At 42.8% G+C, this 15,949-nt stretch overlaps 1 protein-coding gene across 1 annotated transcript in view; it reads left to right on the forward strand.

Moving 5' to 3' along the window:
• Positions 1–15,949, forward strand: part of TET1 (tet methylcytosine dioxygenase 1) — a 59,322-nt gene that overhangs the window by 19,582 nt on the left and 23,791 nt on the right. The window contains exons 3-5 of the mRNA XM_059476977.1: positions 3,442–5,956; positions 7,108–7,198; positions 7,800–7,893. Of these exons, the coding sequence (XP_059332960.1) occupies positions 3,442–5,956; positions 7,108–7,198; positions 7,800–7,893 (2,700 nt within the window). The remainder of the gene's footprint in view (positions 1–3,441; positions 5,957–7,107; positions 7,199–7,799; positions 7,894–15,949) is intronic.

Raw genomic sequence — 15,949 nt, forward strand, 5'->3', positions numbered from 1 at the left:
AGTTGTGTAACTCATCAAGACTTGCTTCTAGAGGCATTTTATCAGTAGTTGGACAGGGCATCATCTGTTATTTCTCATTTATGAGAGTAATTGATCATGGTGGTGTCCTTTAGTGGAGTGTGTGTTGTTATCACCTGTGGAGGTCTGAAAAGAGACACACAAATCAATGGCCTGCTTGCTGCTCACATATGGGATTATCTTTGGGTTAACTTAAACATTGCATTTTGATTGGGAGTCGGTGAATTCTGCATTACCTCGGGGGCATCACGTGTTAAAGGAGAAGTTCTAATAGTAAATCCAACTTCAGAATGTCAAACGTTGCTGTAAGTGGCTGTAGGTGTGTGCTGAAGCATTAGCTCACGGAGGAATTCTTGTGTGTGTATATATGAGATAGAATTTGGTTGAAGTTTCAGTAGAACAGTCACGGCCACAGCAGCTCTGTGGTTCCTGTCCCAATGGCTCAAACTAGCTCAGAGCCTGAGCTTGAGCATGATTTGTGAGTGGCTGTGTCTGCTGGCAGAGTAGAGCTTTCCTTAATGAGAGAGGAGATGACTGCTATTGATCTGCTTTATTCCTCAGCTTTCATTGCATTTGTGTGAGAGGCTCAGAAACAGATCAGATCTGTGCTCACCTCCTGGGAGTGCTGTCACTGTTGTTCGGGGCTGCGATATCCTTGCCTGTGCTTCTCACTGGGGTTTTCACATGCAGGTTGAGGATTGGGGACTGATTGTTCCTAGGCAGAGGGGAAGAACCAAATGAGCTCTGTCCCCGCTAGTGTGTCTGCACTTCTCTCTGTGCTGGAAATACTAACTGCTCATGCCAACAGACTATCCAGGGGCCTTTTCTCTTTGTGAGGAAAAGAAACGTGTCTTGTAGTATCCTCTGCCGTTCAGTAACAGGAGATAAAGCAGCACAGTGCTGGAAAGGCAGGGTTTAATTAAAACAATAACAGCTGATTTAATGACAATATTTTGCCTTCGTGTGGAAAAATAGAATATGAAATAACTGACTCATGCCAGTGATATGATTCATCTGGGGTTTTTCCTTCCTCATTGCATGTGGGCAGCTTCTAGTAATGTTAGGAAAATACGAAGTATGAAGATTTTTATTATTTTTAGGCAAGCCTACCTTTGCTGCTGGGATCACTGGAGTTCTGTAGGGACACAGCACTGCACCTGTGCAGCACTACCAGATCATGGAATATCCTGAGTATTTCTGAGCACAGCAGTGCTTTTGATCAGATAAAGTATTTTACTGAGGAACAGGCTAGTTGGGAGGAATGTGGTGGCATTTTTGTACTGAGTGCTGTCAGTGGATTCTGTATCAGATCTTCTCATGTCTGCTAATTGTGGATGAAGCCTTTTCCTTCCCTATGCCTCTTATTACTCCCAAATTGCCAGACCTGAGTTATTAGATTCTTCAATGTAGTGAACAACCCCTGTAATGATGAATGGAATACAAAATGTGGTGTTGTGTTGAAAATGTGCACTTGATGGGGAGTTAGTTTTCATCTCTTTGATTTTATGTCTGCAGCCTCCTCATTATCTGATTAAATAATTTTTAATAAAAATTTTACATGGTTGGGAATCTTGTGGGTTGGTAGAGATGTTAGATGTACTTTTGCTTAAGAAAGACCAACAATTCTACTTCTTTCTGAAGTTAAGGCAATTGAAATTCAGCTTTTGTGCAGGTATAGAGTTGTGGGGTTTTACTCTTTCATGGTGGACCCTTAAATTATTTTCTGTCACAGTGACAGAGACCCGTGTGATGCATCTACCCCTGCCAGTGACAGAATGGTGGGACCTGTTCAGCTTCTGTGGGTCCCTGAGAAAGGGCTCAGTGACCCCCTGGGTCTGGGAACCACTCACAGAACATCACCAGGATCCAGAGCAGCTAACCATCTGTGGCCACTGGAATTAAATATTAGTACATTAAATAAGGAATCTTTCTGTATATAATATTGCCTTGGCTGCACAGGTGCTGGACATGTTTTTACACGTTTCTGTGAGAGGTTGTGATGCCCCTCAGAACATCCAGGATGTGCTGTGGATTCCTGGGGCTGTGTTTTATCAGTTCCAAGGTGACCACTGAGCTCCAAATGGAGCTGCCTTGTTTTGTCTGGGGGTTTGTGACAGTTCCATCTCTATGGTTATAATTAATCATACATCTATTTTGCATTGATTTTCCTGAGTTTTGTCAGAAGTCCATGGCCTTTGTTGGCATGAGCACAGAACCATCTCTGAGTTAACTGTGTGGTTCATAGTGGTGGGATTTTCTGGGCACTGCTGTGAGGTACTGTGCCTACATAGGGTTCCTTAGCCCCTCATGGTGCTGATATTTGATTTGAAAAGCAGTCCTGGTTTTCTTTTAAGTGTAGCTTAAGGTTACAGGGGACTGAAGAACTCTTAAATGTTGCAATCAGATAAAGGAGCAGCACTATCCACTGTGATTTTAAATTATTTTTAAAGGAAATGTAATGTAAATAAAATCTGAATAGCATAAGAAAAATTGGATTCCTGCCTTAATTACAGTTCTGCATAACTTTCTGCCTTAATTAGTTTTCTTTTTACTTTTTATAACTCCTTACTTCATATCCATAATACTATCTTAAAATCTATATATATATATTCTTTCCAGGGCACAATGTTCTGACTGTCTAGATTTTGACATTGCTTCAACCACATGAACTGTATAATATCAGTGAAGATGAAGAACATATTTAACAAAACACTAAAATGTAGCATTTAAAGTACAGTTTTGAATAGCTTACATGAGAGACTGTGGAGAAACCTGGAATTTTCCATCTAAATACAGAAGCTAAACAACTGTTTAAAGAGTAACTTCCAAGTGAGCTGATGTAAATTGGCTTTCTGTCATTTCTGCTTAATGAAATTAAGGTTTGTAATTATTTAGGGACTTGAAGCAAGAATGGTTGGTTTTCAGGATTAGCTAGAGTATCCAACCAAGAGGTATTGGTTAAGCCAGTTTATTGGTCTAGCCAAATGAATGCAATTATGCCAAATTACTGCTGAACTTTGTAATATAATGCCTTGGATTTCAGTCTTACTTCTAACGTCATTTTTTTACCTTTTTTTAATCTGCTCATGCAAGTGAATTCAAAATGGAATCCTTACATCTCGTTCTAAATGCTAACATCCTTTATCTGGCTGTCCATTTCATTGGTCTACCCCACCACACTGAGCCAGTTTCCTCCTCTGTCCCTCAGCAGTGGGGAAAAATAGTTCTAAAAATGGATAGGGTCTTTAGCCTTCAGGTTGTTTTATAACTTCCTGTTTTGTTTATTTTCCAGTGTCTGTGCCTAACTGGGATATTCCTTGTATCTGTCCAAGTAGGGTTTAATTGCTGTAAATATGAAGCTTCTTATTTTGAATGTGCTCTGAACAGCTGTTACAACAAGGGTTTTTTATTGTTGTTTTATAGGCAAATTTAGAAAACAAAGCAGTCAATGGCCGCAGACCAGAACTCATGGAATGCAGTATATGTGGTCATGGTGAAAAATACAGGGTGAAGACAAACCAAGCAGTGCCCATTGAGAATGTGCAGTGTGAGGAGAAGGAGAGCATGACAGGCCTGGAAGCAGAGAGGTGGGCACATGCAGAGAAGCCATCCTTTGGTGTCCAGGTCAATGGTGACATCCACGGAGCTGTGACAGGCACCCAGCACTTGAACCACGCTGAGCACAGCCACAGGGCAGCCCCTCCCTGTCACCTCCCTGAGCCAAAAAAGCCCTTGGTGCACCCCATCAGAAATGGCATCAGCACCCTGCATTATTCACCACCAGAAGCAGCTCCCTCACTGAACAATGCACCTGCAGAGGAAAGGACAGACCTGACGAGCAACTCCCACATGCAATGGCCAGCGGGTGGCACTCTGAGTAACATAGTAAGCACTCTGACAGGTGGCACTGGCTGTGTTCACCCAGAAAACCGAGGGAATGTTTCAATGAAAGAGGAGAACTGCACCTGCAGCATCTCTGAGTGTTCTGATCAGTCAGTTTTGCAGACAGGTTCCAGCTTGGATGTGCAAGACAGCTTGAGTTGTCCTCTGCTGCAGGCAGGGAAGGATGGCCTTACAGTACCAAGTGTGGAGACACAGCCTGAGAATACTGCACTCCAGCCCACTTTCTTGTCCCTGATTAAAACCAGAAATTTAACTCTGGAGCAGGTTGTAGCTATTGAAGCTTTAACACAGTTATCTGAAGCTCCTTTAGAAACAACTTCACCAGCTAAAAGTGAAAGTACTGAACACACAGGAGAAACAGCTTCCCACTTGCTCCACAGTTTTGAAAGGGATATCTCATCCTCCTTTACATCCTCTGCATTCCAAGAAATCAAAGACACTTACTTACAGGATGAGCAGCCGCTCTTGGCTCACTGTGCTCACCCGCAGAAGCAGCTCCCTAATAAGGCAGTGTTGTACAATGGCCAAAGTTCAGTGTCTGAGTTGTGTGATAAACCTGCCAATCCAGCTGGGGAGATGTATAAATTACAGTTACCCTCAAGAGATACCAAACCTTTATCTGACCTAACGTCTAATGCAGCATCGTTTTTGGGATTCGATTCCAACAAAAGTTGTGCTCCTGATCCAGTCCCCCTCGCAGGGTACTGCAACGCTTCATGTGATGTCCAGCATACAGGGAACAACTTGGGAGCTCCTGGCCAGTTAGAGCAAAAGCCATCGTGTGGTGATGTGAAATTGGAAGGTGGTTCTTTGGTTAAAGAAGGAGGAATTCACAGCCAGGATGAAGAGGACGTGGCTGCACAGCTAACTCAGCTGGCAGCCCTGATTGAATCAAACCAGACGAATCCAGAGCACAAGAACAACATAAAGGCATCCCTGCTTAATCTAATATCACATGAGAGGCAGCCAAAATATAACCAAGAAGTGTTGCAGAAAAAAGAATCTGTATTTTTTAGGCGTAATTATAGTTCCTTGCTGTTAAAGCAGAAGCAAGCAACCAATAAGAAAGGAAATGGTGTGCCATGGAAACAGAGACACAGAAAGAAGCCTCAAGAAGCACGCTATCAACAAAATAATCAAAACCAGCTAGAGCTGTTGTCATGCCAGCATAGTGAACTGCAGGACATTTGGATATCATCAAAACTGCATAAGCTTGGTCAGACCATGCCACAGGACTCCAGGGTAGCTCCATCTGAAAAAAAATCTCCGAGAACCAAAGTACAGAGAGCGCTCAGTCAAAACACTTTAGCATCACAAGAAAAAACTAGATTATTTCTTCCACAAGCACAGATAAAATTCCACAGGTGCTTACCTGAGGCACCACAGGAGAAAAAAAAAGACAGGTTGTTTGGCTGTGAAGTGGTGAATGAGCAAATGAAAACTGTGGGCTCCAGTGACCCACTAGGTGCTGATCCAATGAAAAATGAAGTTGCTGCACGTAGCCAGCACAGCGACCTGTCCTCCCGTAATCCTCTGGCTGGTTCTCAGCTGAAAACAGCATCCTTGTTGAAAAGGCCAACTGAAAACCTACAGATGTTTACAGAAAAATGTAATTCTCAGGTACAGCAAACAGCAAATGTCAGTCAGGCGCCTCCTTTGGCAGCGAGCGTTAACCGGTGTAACCCGAGAGCTAACCAAGTGTGTAGTGAGAGCAAAGGCCATGGGCAGCAGGGCACACTGCAGGTAGAGCCGAAGTGCCAGCTGCTGCCTGCTCCCTGTGCTGGGGCCCAGGTGCCAGGTTCTGCTGGAGCTCTCAGGAATGTGGAGTGTGTGGGTGAGGTGACCGTTCTGACATCAACCAGATTGGGTGCTGACCACGCCCCGAGCACAGGCGACTCAGGGTGTTCCCCAGCAAAAAACACGCTCAGCAGTTTCCTTGAATCACCCATGAAGTTTCTTGATACCCCTACAAAAAATTTAATAGACACACCTACCAAAAAAGGACAATCTGAATTGCCAACTTGTGACTGTGTTGGTAAGTGGTTTTGCTAACTTTTGCCTGTACGTTTCAAATGGAGGTGTGCTCACGTTGCTTCCTCTCATGAGAGGAAGTGGATGTGACAGCTGTTGCACAGGGATCAGAGTTTCACCAGTGGAAGACGGGAGGAAATTTTCTTTCCCCTCTTTGCAACTTTTGCTTGGTGTTCTTTGGGCCTGCAGAGCACAGCACAATTGAGTAGGTTTGTACTGCAGCTGGCAGCTTTAAATCCTCCAGTGAAATTTAAACCTGGAGGAAGGGGAATTTTTGTTCCTTGCTCTGCCATTGCTGACCTGTGCTTTATGTGCACTTCCCTGCATTGTTTCAGGTCATGAATTTGATGGTCTAGAACTGGTTTGTGCCTGAGTGGGCTGGCAGCAGTGTCCCAGTGTATTGTTCTTGTTTAAATCTGTTGGACAAGCAGGAGAGCATAGCTGGGGTGGCCTTGCTCTGCCACCGTCAGTCCTGATGGCTTGGAAGAGTCCAGGCCCAGGCTCCTGACACCTCTGGCCGTGTGGGGAGAGCTCAGGGGCCACTTGCAGAGTGCCTCTGTTGCAGCAGGAGGTGTCACAGCAAGCTGGGCACGGAGGGCTTGGCCGAGGGTGTCACACGCGCTGTGCTGTCACCATGGAGGCACCCAGGTGGAGGGACAGGTCAGAGCCTCACAGCAAATGGGCTGCAGGCAGATTGTCACCTGGCTTCCATGTTCTGAATCAACAGAGGGCTTGTTTAGAGGCCTGGGTTATGGTTTCTGTTCTGTAGGATATGACTATCAGTTGATTTATTGTACTGCCCTCAATTCCTCTTTGTCTGAAATGAATTAATAATGTTCCTACCAACAAGGGCATTGGGAATTTTATGTAGTCACTACATGCCAGCTCCTCTAATGAAAGTTTTACAGCAATGTTTTGCATTCTTTAATTAGGGTTTTACTTTATAACATTAAAAAAATGCTAGCACAATCATTGGAGCATAAAATAATTTCAGAGTGTCTGAAGAGAAAAGCCTGTCATACTCTTTATTCAGGCTCAAACTTTGTGTTCTGATTTAATTTGGAAGGCATTTCTGTAAACTGTTTCTAAGTTTACTTTTAATGGGGTAAATCAATTTTTGGATGTACCAACACAGTTTTCTTTACCTGTTTCCAGAGCAAATTATAGAAAAAGATGAAGGCCCCTATTACACACACCTCGGGACAGGACCAAGTGTGGCTGCTGTGAGAGAAATTATGGAGAACAGGTGAGGAAAACCCAGCTTTTAATGCCATTGTGTTTTTGGCTGCCTAAACAGGGAAGAAATAGAGCTTTGAGAAAGGAAGTGCTGTGTTTAGCTTTGTTTTGTTGCACTTTTGTCAGTACTCATTTGTGAAGTGTTTTCTTGTTCAGATGTCATGAGGTGAGCATGAGCACTGCAGGTCCAAACTCGTGTGTCTTCCCTGAGCCCAGGGCTGGAGGTCAAGTGCAGTGAGTTCTGAGGTGCCCTTGAAGTCAATAGGAAGGACAGAGATCAGCAGCTGGCAGAGTAAGGTTTTCTGGTGTCCTACCTGTAAAGAAGCTGTGGCAAACTGGAAAAAAAAGGTCGTAATAGTGACTGATTGCACTAGGATTTATATGCAGATAACATTTCCTTAGTGGCAGAAGTTTATCAGAAGAGAGATGTCAAAAACTACTCTTGCAAGTAGGGTTTTAAATAAAAGGATTTTTTTTTTTTTTTGCTTTATAAATACTTTGTTTTTCTCTGTTCTAAGTAAAAATAATTTCAATAATCTTTTATTGAAAATGTTTGATCTTTGTAAATTGCCTACAATTTTGTTTTAGTCATAAACTTTTTTTTGATGCAGGTATGGAGCAAAAGGAAGTGCTGTAAGAATTGAGGTGGTGGTTTATACAGGAAAGGAAGGAAAAAGCTCTCAGGGGTGTCCAATTGCCAAGTGGGTAAGTTTTTATATTAAATCAATAAAGTTGTTTTGTGTGGCTTCAAATGATGTGTAGTCCTTGGCCTCAAATCTAATCCGATCTTTAATGAAGATCTGATTTTGATTGAAGATCTGATCTTTAATGAAGATCTGATTTTGATTGAAAAGCCTGCCTGAATTATGAAGGAAAACAATTTTTTTCTTTTTTCTATAAATTTAAGGTATGGTGCTGTATGTTATGTACTGTGGTTTGAATGAGTGTGAAAGGGAGAGGCTTAACAGAGCTAGCAGGGATGAACAAGGGTAGAAACACCCTGAGAGCTGGAGTGTTTTCTGAAATATGTCACTGGGAGTTGGGAAAGAGGGAAAAGAAGAGATGGTTGCTTGGGGCAGTTGGAAAACTCTCTGGGAATGTTTTAAAAACCCTTCTCAGTTACATGACCACTTGAAGAAAGGAGAGTGATGGAAGAATTTCAGTCTCCTATGCCAAGGGGTTCATTACTATTTTTGAGGAACTGAACTCAGTATTTGAAAATGCGAATGTTATGATGATAGTTTTCACCACGGTCTTGTCTCACATTGCTTCATAGGAGCCAGGAAATGAGGTAACAGACACAAGCTCCAGGAGAGAGCTTGGAAAGAATTGATTGTCCTTAATCTTTGCTGAAACCACTGAGGGAGGTAAAAAGTAGACTGGAAATCTTGTAAACTGAGTTTTGGAAAATAATGAAAGAACTTGGTTGTTAAAAGAAAATATGTATTGCTGTATTTAGGGATTTCAGAGTTGATTGAAAAAACTGTGAAGGTAGCTGTACAGTTGGTAGGGCAGTGTTTGTAACCATGTGCCAAAATAAGGTTATTGCATATTGTGTGTGAGGGAATTTGCATGTTAAACATTTACTGCTTGTGCTTGGAACAGTCAAAATGTGTTTTTTATACTGAATACATAAACTGTTTTTTCAGAAAGGAATCACATATGGCTTGTGCTTCAGTTCATATTTAATACCAAATCCAGTATCCAAGAAAAAAAATACTAAACTAATTTCATAAGCAACTGACCCAAAAAGAATGGAAAGATTTTTCTCAGTGCTTCAGCTAAGTAAAACACTAAGTTTTAACACAGGACAGGAGCTAAAATTTGTACCATAGAAAGAGTTGTGAGCAGCTAAAAGGAGGAAGGCATTTAAAGGTAAGTGTTAAGGTTGGTTTTTCTGCAGCCAGTACCTGTGGCAGTGTGTGTTTGGTGTTGGAGGTGTCCCACAGGAGTGAGCAGTGTGACAGTCACAAACCCCTGGGCTGCCTGTGGAGAGGGCTGGTTTGAGCCATGGGGACCTGCTCTCCAGTCAGATTCTCACCTTTCTGCATGTAAAATGTTGGTGAGAGCCAGCTTTAGTGTTCATGTAACAAATTCTGGGGAGCAGTGACTTTCTTTTGTGTGGGTTCACACCTAAAGGGAAGAATGTTTTCCAAGTCTGCTGTTGTGTGTGACTGTGCAGTACAGGAGAGGGAAGGAGTCCCTGACATCTCCAGAGCTGTTCCATCTCTATAAGATGCACATTTTGAGTTTAATGTGTTGCATTAATTTTTCATAGGCAGTGCTATTTTTAATCCTTTTATGGAGCATATTTGTATTTTGGCTATAACCAGAGAAACTGGGTGGTGAGGTTTGTTTCAAAGTGTCTGGAGCACTTTTGCTGTGCTTTGAGACCTGCAGCTGCACAGGGACTTTCACTCACTCATTTGCAGTGTCCCTTGGAACAGACTCACTTCTGCTCTTGCCTGGGGCTCCCCAGGGACTCTCAGTGCTGAGAGCACTGGGATGGAGCTCTGCTGAAGCAAACACCACAGAAGAATGGAACTTAACCTGTTGATCACATTAAACTATTTTTTCCCAATAAATTTGTCCTATTTTCACTAGATTATTTTATCTTTTTTGGTTTATTAGAAATATTTTAAAATTTTAAAATTAAAGGAGGCTTTCTGAAATACCTGCGTCCACACATTCTTCTGTTAATGACCATATTCCATAATACAGATTTTCTCCTAAGTTCTTTTCTCTTAATTGACTCCCAAGATGCACCTGGTGTGCTAAACGCCTTTTGGGACAGGCTCCTTTCTTAGATTTCAGGTTGCCATAAATTTGCAGAATTACTTCTGTCACTCTTTTAATACCAAGCATCTCTTTTATGCAAAAGAGATGTATTTTTCCAAATACATTATATTTTTACAATACATTTTGTATTGTATGTTTTACAACACATTATATTTTACAATACATTATATTTTACAATACATTATATTTTACAATGCAGTATATTTTACAATACATTATATTTTACAATGCAGTATATTTTGCAATACAGTATATTTACAATAGATTTTATTTTACAATACATTATATTTTTACAAAATATAGTCCATTTTTAATGTATTATATTTTAGGGTGATACTTTGCCCCTCTGGATATGAACAAGAATGCTCCTATTAGTTAAATATTAGTAAATATTGCCCAGGGTTGGAAACCTTGTGCCTGTTCAGTGTGTGGGTGTCAGACTGACACCCACATGGATTTGGAGATGAGCTTCTGATTGTTTTCACTGCATGAGGCAGCAACAACATTGCTTGACCTTTGATGGGGAGAAGGAAAAACCCCAAATTGTGTTGTCTCATTTGTTTGTCAAAACAGAATTAATAGAGTTTTGCCACGGACTCCTAATGTGTGCATATCTGTGTGGGTGACAGGTGGGTGTCAGAAAATAAAACAGCTTCCCATGCTGGGACACTTGCTGGGGTAGATGGATGCTTCCTTCTTTTCTGTCTGGATTTCTGGTGCTTTGTCCAGCTCATCCTCCTGCTGTGTAGTATTTTAGAGAAATGAAGGGGGATGAGATTTGGGGCTTGCTGGTTTTGGATTAAATCCATTTCCTGTGGGTTCCTTGGATCACCTAAGGTATCATTGCTATCTTTTGCCTTCATTTGGAGTTGCAATGCAATTTTTAAGGCTCCAGCTCTGGGGAAAAAAAAAAAAAAAAAGAGGGAGAAGAAATGAGAAAAGCCCTCCAGGGCAGGCCGAGGTTCTTTTTGCCAATATTGTGTCTCTGTGGCTGATGAGTAGCACAGAGGTGCAGGAGCAGGGCAGTTCCCTCCCACAAGACTCACTTGGTTTGCAGTAATTCACAGCTTGGTGCTTCCCTGAGCTGCAGGCAGTGGTTTTGTGTTCAGCTGCCTTGTATAAATGTCATCTTCTCCCTTTCCTTCCTGTTCCCTATGCTGGAAGGTACAATGCAGGCAGCAGTGATTTCAGCCAGTGCTCCACTCCCAGCAATTCCTTGCAGTTGTTTTTGCTTTTCACTGTTGCAGAGCAGTGATTTGGCGTTTCCATGGCCCTTTCCATCCTCGTGCCAGAGCCTCATTCCTGCATGGTAATGCCCAGCTCAGAGCCCCTCTGTGTCCCAAACCAGAGGCACAGAAATGCTGATTTGGGCAGTCTGAGTGTCCCTGTGCCGCAGCACTGCTGAGTGGTGCCTGCCTTGCCCACACAGACAGCCCAGGCTGATGTGAGCATGGCTTCAGGGGCTTTTCTAGGGCTTTTTCCAGGGCTGGCTCCTCTTGGCAATCTGCAGGCCCTCTGGTGATAAGGAGTTAAAAATCCAAACTGCAGATCACATTTAACACTGCACTTGTTTCATCCTTGAGTTTCTTTTGTGGGCATCATCTGAACTTGGCAAACTCTGATTTTTGGGGGCAGGGAGTGGGAGTTTGGCTTTTGTGGGGTTTTTTATGATTGTCTTCTAACCACTTCTGTCAGGGCTTTAACTTCAGGAAAAAATTCTTGGGTGTCCCCTGTGAAGCTTTTCTGACGTAGGAATCTTTGCAAACTTCTTGTTTGTGAGCATCTGAGCCTTATCTTCTCTAAATGCTTTTTTCCCCTGTTTTTTTTTTTTTTGTTTGGTTGTTTTTAGGTTTTTATTAACAGTTGGATGATCTGTTGACCTTGTAATACTGGTGGTAGCCCTAATTTCTTTGAAAATACAGTGTTATGGTGCTTTAATGCCTTTTGGAAGCTGTTCCTTAGACTCTTTCACTCATGGACTGTTTGCCTTTTTTGAGTTTTTATTTATAGCTTGACAGATCCTTATTTTCTTTATGCTGGCTGTTTATTAGTAGGCTGTATTAAAAAAATAGGGGTGGAATAAAAACAGATAAAAATCCTCATTACAGTCCTATACAAACACAAACCTGATATTAGCCACTAAAAGTAATGTTTTTAGAGTAATGCTTTGATAGCCCACTGTTATAATCAAGATTTTCTAGATCACTGAACCAGTAGGAATTTGTAACTAAATGTCAGAAACTACATTTTGTGAAGTGCTGAGTGACACTCAATAACAATAAACTGTTCTATAGATGCAGAGAAGATTTTTTTTTTCAGTTTGGTCGTTTGGTTTGAGTTGAGAAAGTCATTGAAAGTGGGAATTAAGAAAGTGAGGAAATGGAGAAGTTACTCCTGCTTTGCTCTCTGTTACTGTTAGTATTAATATTATTATTATAGTACTCTTAGTTATTAATTGGTATTAGTAATCCATTGAAGGAAAATGGCTCTGTGATGGTTATTTCTGTTCCTGCTTGGCAGTTCAGGGCTCAGGAGTTCTGGTGCAGCCCTGCTTGGTGGGGGATGCTGAAGCTGTCATGCAGTTTGGAACATGACTGGGGAATTTTTACAATAGATTTGCAAAAGACTTCAAGGTAAATTCAGTGGACTGACTGTCCCCTAGACACAGGTGTAGGTGGGATGTGCAGTTCCATTCTGCCTTAAACAGCCTGCTGTACTTTGTGCTTTTATTGCATTTCTTGAACTGTCTTTATGATGAAGTGATGTACTCCATAGGAGAAGTCTTAAAGGAAATTATTTTTAGCAGATAGAGAGGGTGGTTGGTGGGGGTTTTTTCACTTTTTTCCATGATGTTTTATTAGAGCATCACTTTCTTGCCATGATGTTGTACCACATTATGAGAGTGTGTGTAGCTGTGCAGACACTATTTTCACTGTTAAGTACAGAATTAGAGGAGTTTATTTGGGACAGAAATGTTTGTAACATCATCTGAAGTAAAGTTGTTCTTTAGCAGAAGTAATAAAGTAAAAATGAAGTAGAAAACTATGTTAAGGCAAACAAGGGTAAGTATTATTAAGCAGCAAGAATTTTGATATTATCAATGTTTATTTAGAGGAATGTGACCTCTGAACAAACATCCCTCCCAAACCAGGTGCTGCTTTCCATGGCTGCAGTGTGGCAGAAGGGGAAGCCTGAGGGAGTGAGGAGGGGCAGGGCCCTGGGAGCTGAGCTGTGGGTTTTGTCCTCACCTCTGCAGTGCTGGTGGTGTGATCACAGAAAAATCCCTGACCCTGAGTGTGCTGCACCCTGCTCATCTGTAACCACTGCAAAATGCCTTATCCTGAGTGTGCTGCACTCTGCTCATCTGTAACCACTGCAAAATGCCTTATCCTGAGTGTGCTGCACTCTGCTCATCTGTAACCACTGCAAAATGCCTGACCCTGAGTGTGCTGCACCCTGCTCATCTGTAACCACTGCAAAATGCCTGACCCTGAGTGTGCTGCACTCTGCTCATCTGTAACCACTGCAAAATGCCTGACCCTGAGTGTGCTGCACCCTGCTCATCTGTAACCACTGCAAAATGCCTGACCCTGAGTGTGCTGCACCCTGCTCATCTGTAACCACTGCAAAATGCCTGACCCTGAGTGTGCTGCACCCTGCTCATCTGTAACCACTGCAAAATGCCTGACCCTGAGTGTGCTGCACTCTGCTCATCTGTAACCACTGCAAAATGCCTTATCCTGAGTGTGCTGCACCCTGCTCATCTGTAACCACTGCAAAATGCCTTATCCTGAGTGTGCTGCACTCTGCCCATCTGTAACCACTGCAAAATGCCTTATCCTGAGTGTGCTGCACTCTGCTCATCAGTAACCACTGCAAAATGCCTTATCCTGAGTGTGCTGCACTCTGCTCATCTGTAACCACTGCAAAATGCCTGACCCTGAGTGTGCTGCACTCTGCTCATCTGTAAGCACTGCAAAATGCCTTATCCTGAGTGTGCTGCACTCTGCTCATCTGTAACCACTGCAAAATGCCTTATCCTGAGTGTGCTGCACCCTGCTCATCTGTAACCACTGCAGCAGTGCCAGGAGCAGCTGCAGAAGTGCTGCAGATATTGCACATCAGTGATACTCCTGCAGAAATGACTAAGGAACTTTACAGGATTGGAATGACAGCAGCTGTGCAGAGCCAACTCTTTGATGTAGTCTGCCAGCACCGAGGAGAGAAAATTCAGCAAAGTGGAGCTTATTTCCATTTTAATATCCCCTAGACATGCTGAGAATAAAAGGCTGTAACATTTTCCACTAAGAAAAGAGTTTTAATGTGATTTAGTGTGTGTGTTTAAGGGGCAATTAGGGAAAAGGAGGGCAGACTCTCTTCTGTGACAAGCTGAGCCATTTGTTCTGCTGTCTGTCAGAGCAGCAGCAGGTTTGGACAGCAGCCTGCACTGGTGGAAGGAAGTGTATTATTAATTATTAAGGAATTAGGAGGGTCTTGTCCTGTGTTGAGGGATCTCCATACACAGACTCTGTACAGAGGCAAAATCTGCAGGTTAGAAGACTTGAAGGCACAGTGCTGTAAATGAGTTTCCTATTTCAGGAAATTCAGGGAGCATCAAAGTATGTTCTCACTTTCAGATCAATTGCTTGTACCCTGCAAAGCAGACATAGTTTGTTTTACTGAAGAAATTCAGAATGGGCTGAAGGGAATACTACAGTGGAGCCACATGGAGATGAAAAAGACCTTAAAAGGACCTTTTTGTTGGTTCTCTTGTTTTGGGAGAGTTTATCCAGTAATTTACAGGAGTATTTAACACAGTTAAAATTTTGGGCTCTTTGCTAGCAGTGTCTGGTTTCTGTCATGTTGAAGTTAATACAACTCTTGTGGTGATGGTAATTGGAAAGTAATTTCTCATCCATGTGGTAATTCAGCATCTGGGGCACTGAGCTTCTGCAGGCTGGCTCTGAGCTACTTTCACAAGTCCTGTACGTGCTAATTTAGATAGACTGGCTTATGTCTCAGGACATTTTTATTCACAGTGTTGTTATTCCTTGTCCTAGAGCTCCTGCCAAGGAAGTAGAACTCGAGCATTTGGACAGCTGAAGCAGGTTTTATTGATAGTGTAACTTTACTGATGCTGTTCATTGCAAGCCATTTAGAAATTGTTTGAAAGAGGTGGGAGACAGGAGCCAAACTGCTGATGATAAAAAGTTGTTTAGGATAATGAAGAGGGGGGACAGGCATCATAAAGAGCAGGAAGGATTTGCAATCACAACAAATGGCCATTAAAATAATAGCTAAAACTCACTCAATAAATATAAAGTCCCACAAAAAACCAGTGTTGTGGTTTCATATACGCAGCGATGGAGCACTGTTCATGCTCAAGATAACTATTCACTAGACATCAGCTTGTTCAGCTGTGATGGAAGCAGCAAAACAAACGGCTGGGAATTATTGGGGAGGAGCAAAGAAACCATGGAATGGTTCTGCCTCTGTGCAAAGTGTGTTGTGCCTCAGGCTGGCTGGGTCTGGTCCCCATGTCCAGAGAGCCCAGCAGGACTGGGAAGGGAGAGGAAAGCAGGGCTCTCTCAGGGCTCTGTGGAGAGCTGCACAGCAGGGTCTTAGCCAGGCTCGCCCTGGATCAGAACTAGAGGGCACTGGCAGGAGAGCTATGCAGGAGCAAAAGGCAATGGTTTTTTCCTGCACATAATCTGTATCTAAGCTTTCCTGGTAATTTAGTGGGGGGTAGATTGCTGCATGGATTTAAAAATGAGTAGAGAAATGCAGAAAAGGCAAATCCTTAAGAAGCTGGGAGAGAGCACATCCCCTGAGCTGCTGGGGGTGGCTGGATGTGCCTGCCCTCCCTGAGACCCATCTCACATCCCATGAGTGCCTTTTTTGCTGCTCCTCCATGGGCAGCTGCTGCTGGCCAGGCTCAGGCTCAGGGTCAGGGTAAGGCTGG

This window comes from Ammospiza nelsoni, chromosome 8, assembly GCF_027579445.1.
Source record: "Ammospiza nelsoni isolate bAmmNel1 chromosome 8, bAmmNel1.pri, whole genome shotgun sequence".
In the NCBI taxonomy this organism is placed as follows: domain Eukaryota; kingdom Metazoa; phylum Chordata; class Aves; order Passeriformes; family Passerellidae; genus Ammospiza; species Ammospiza nelsoni.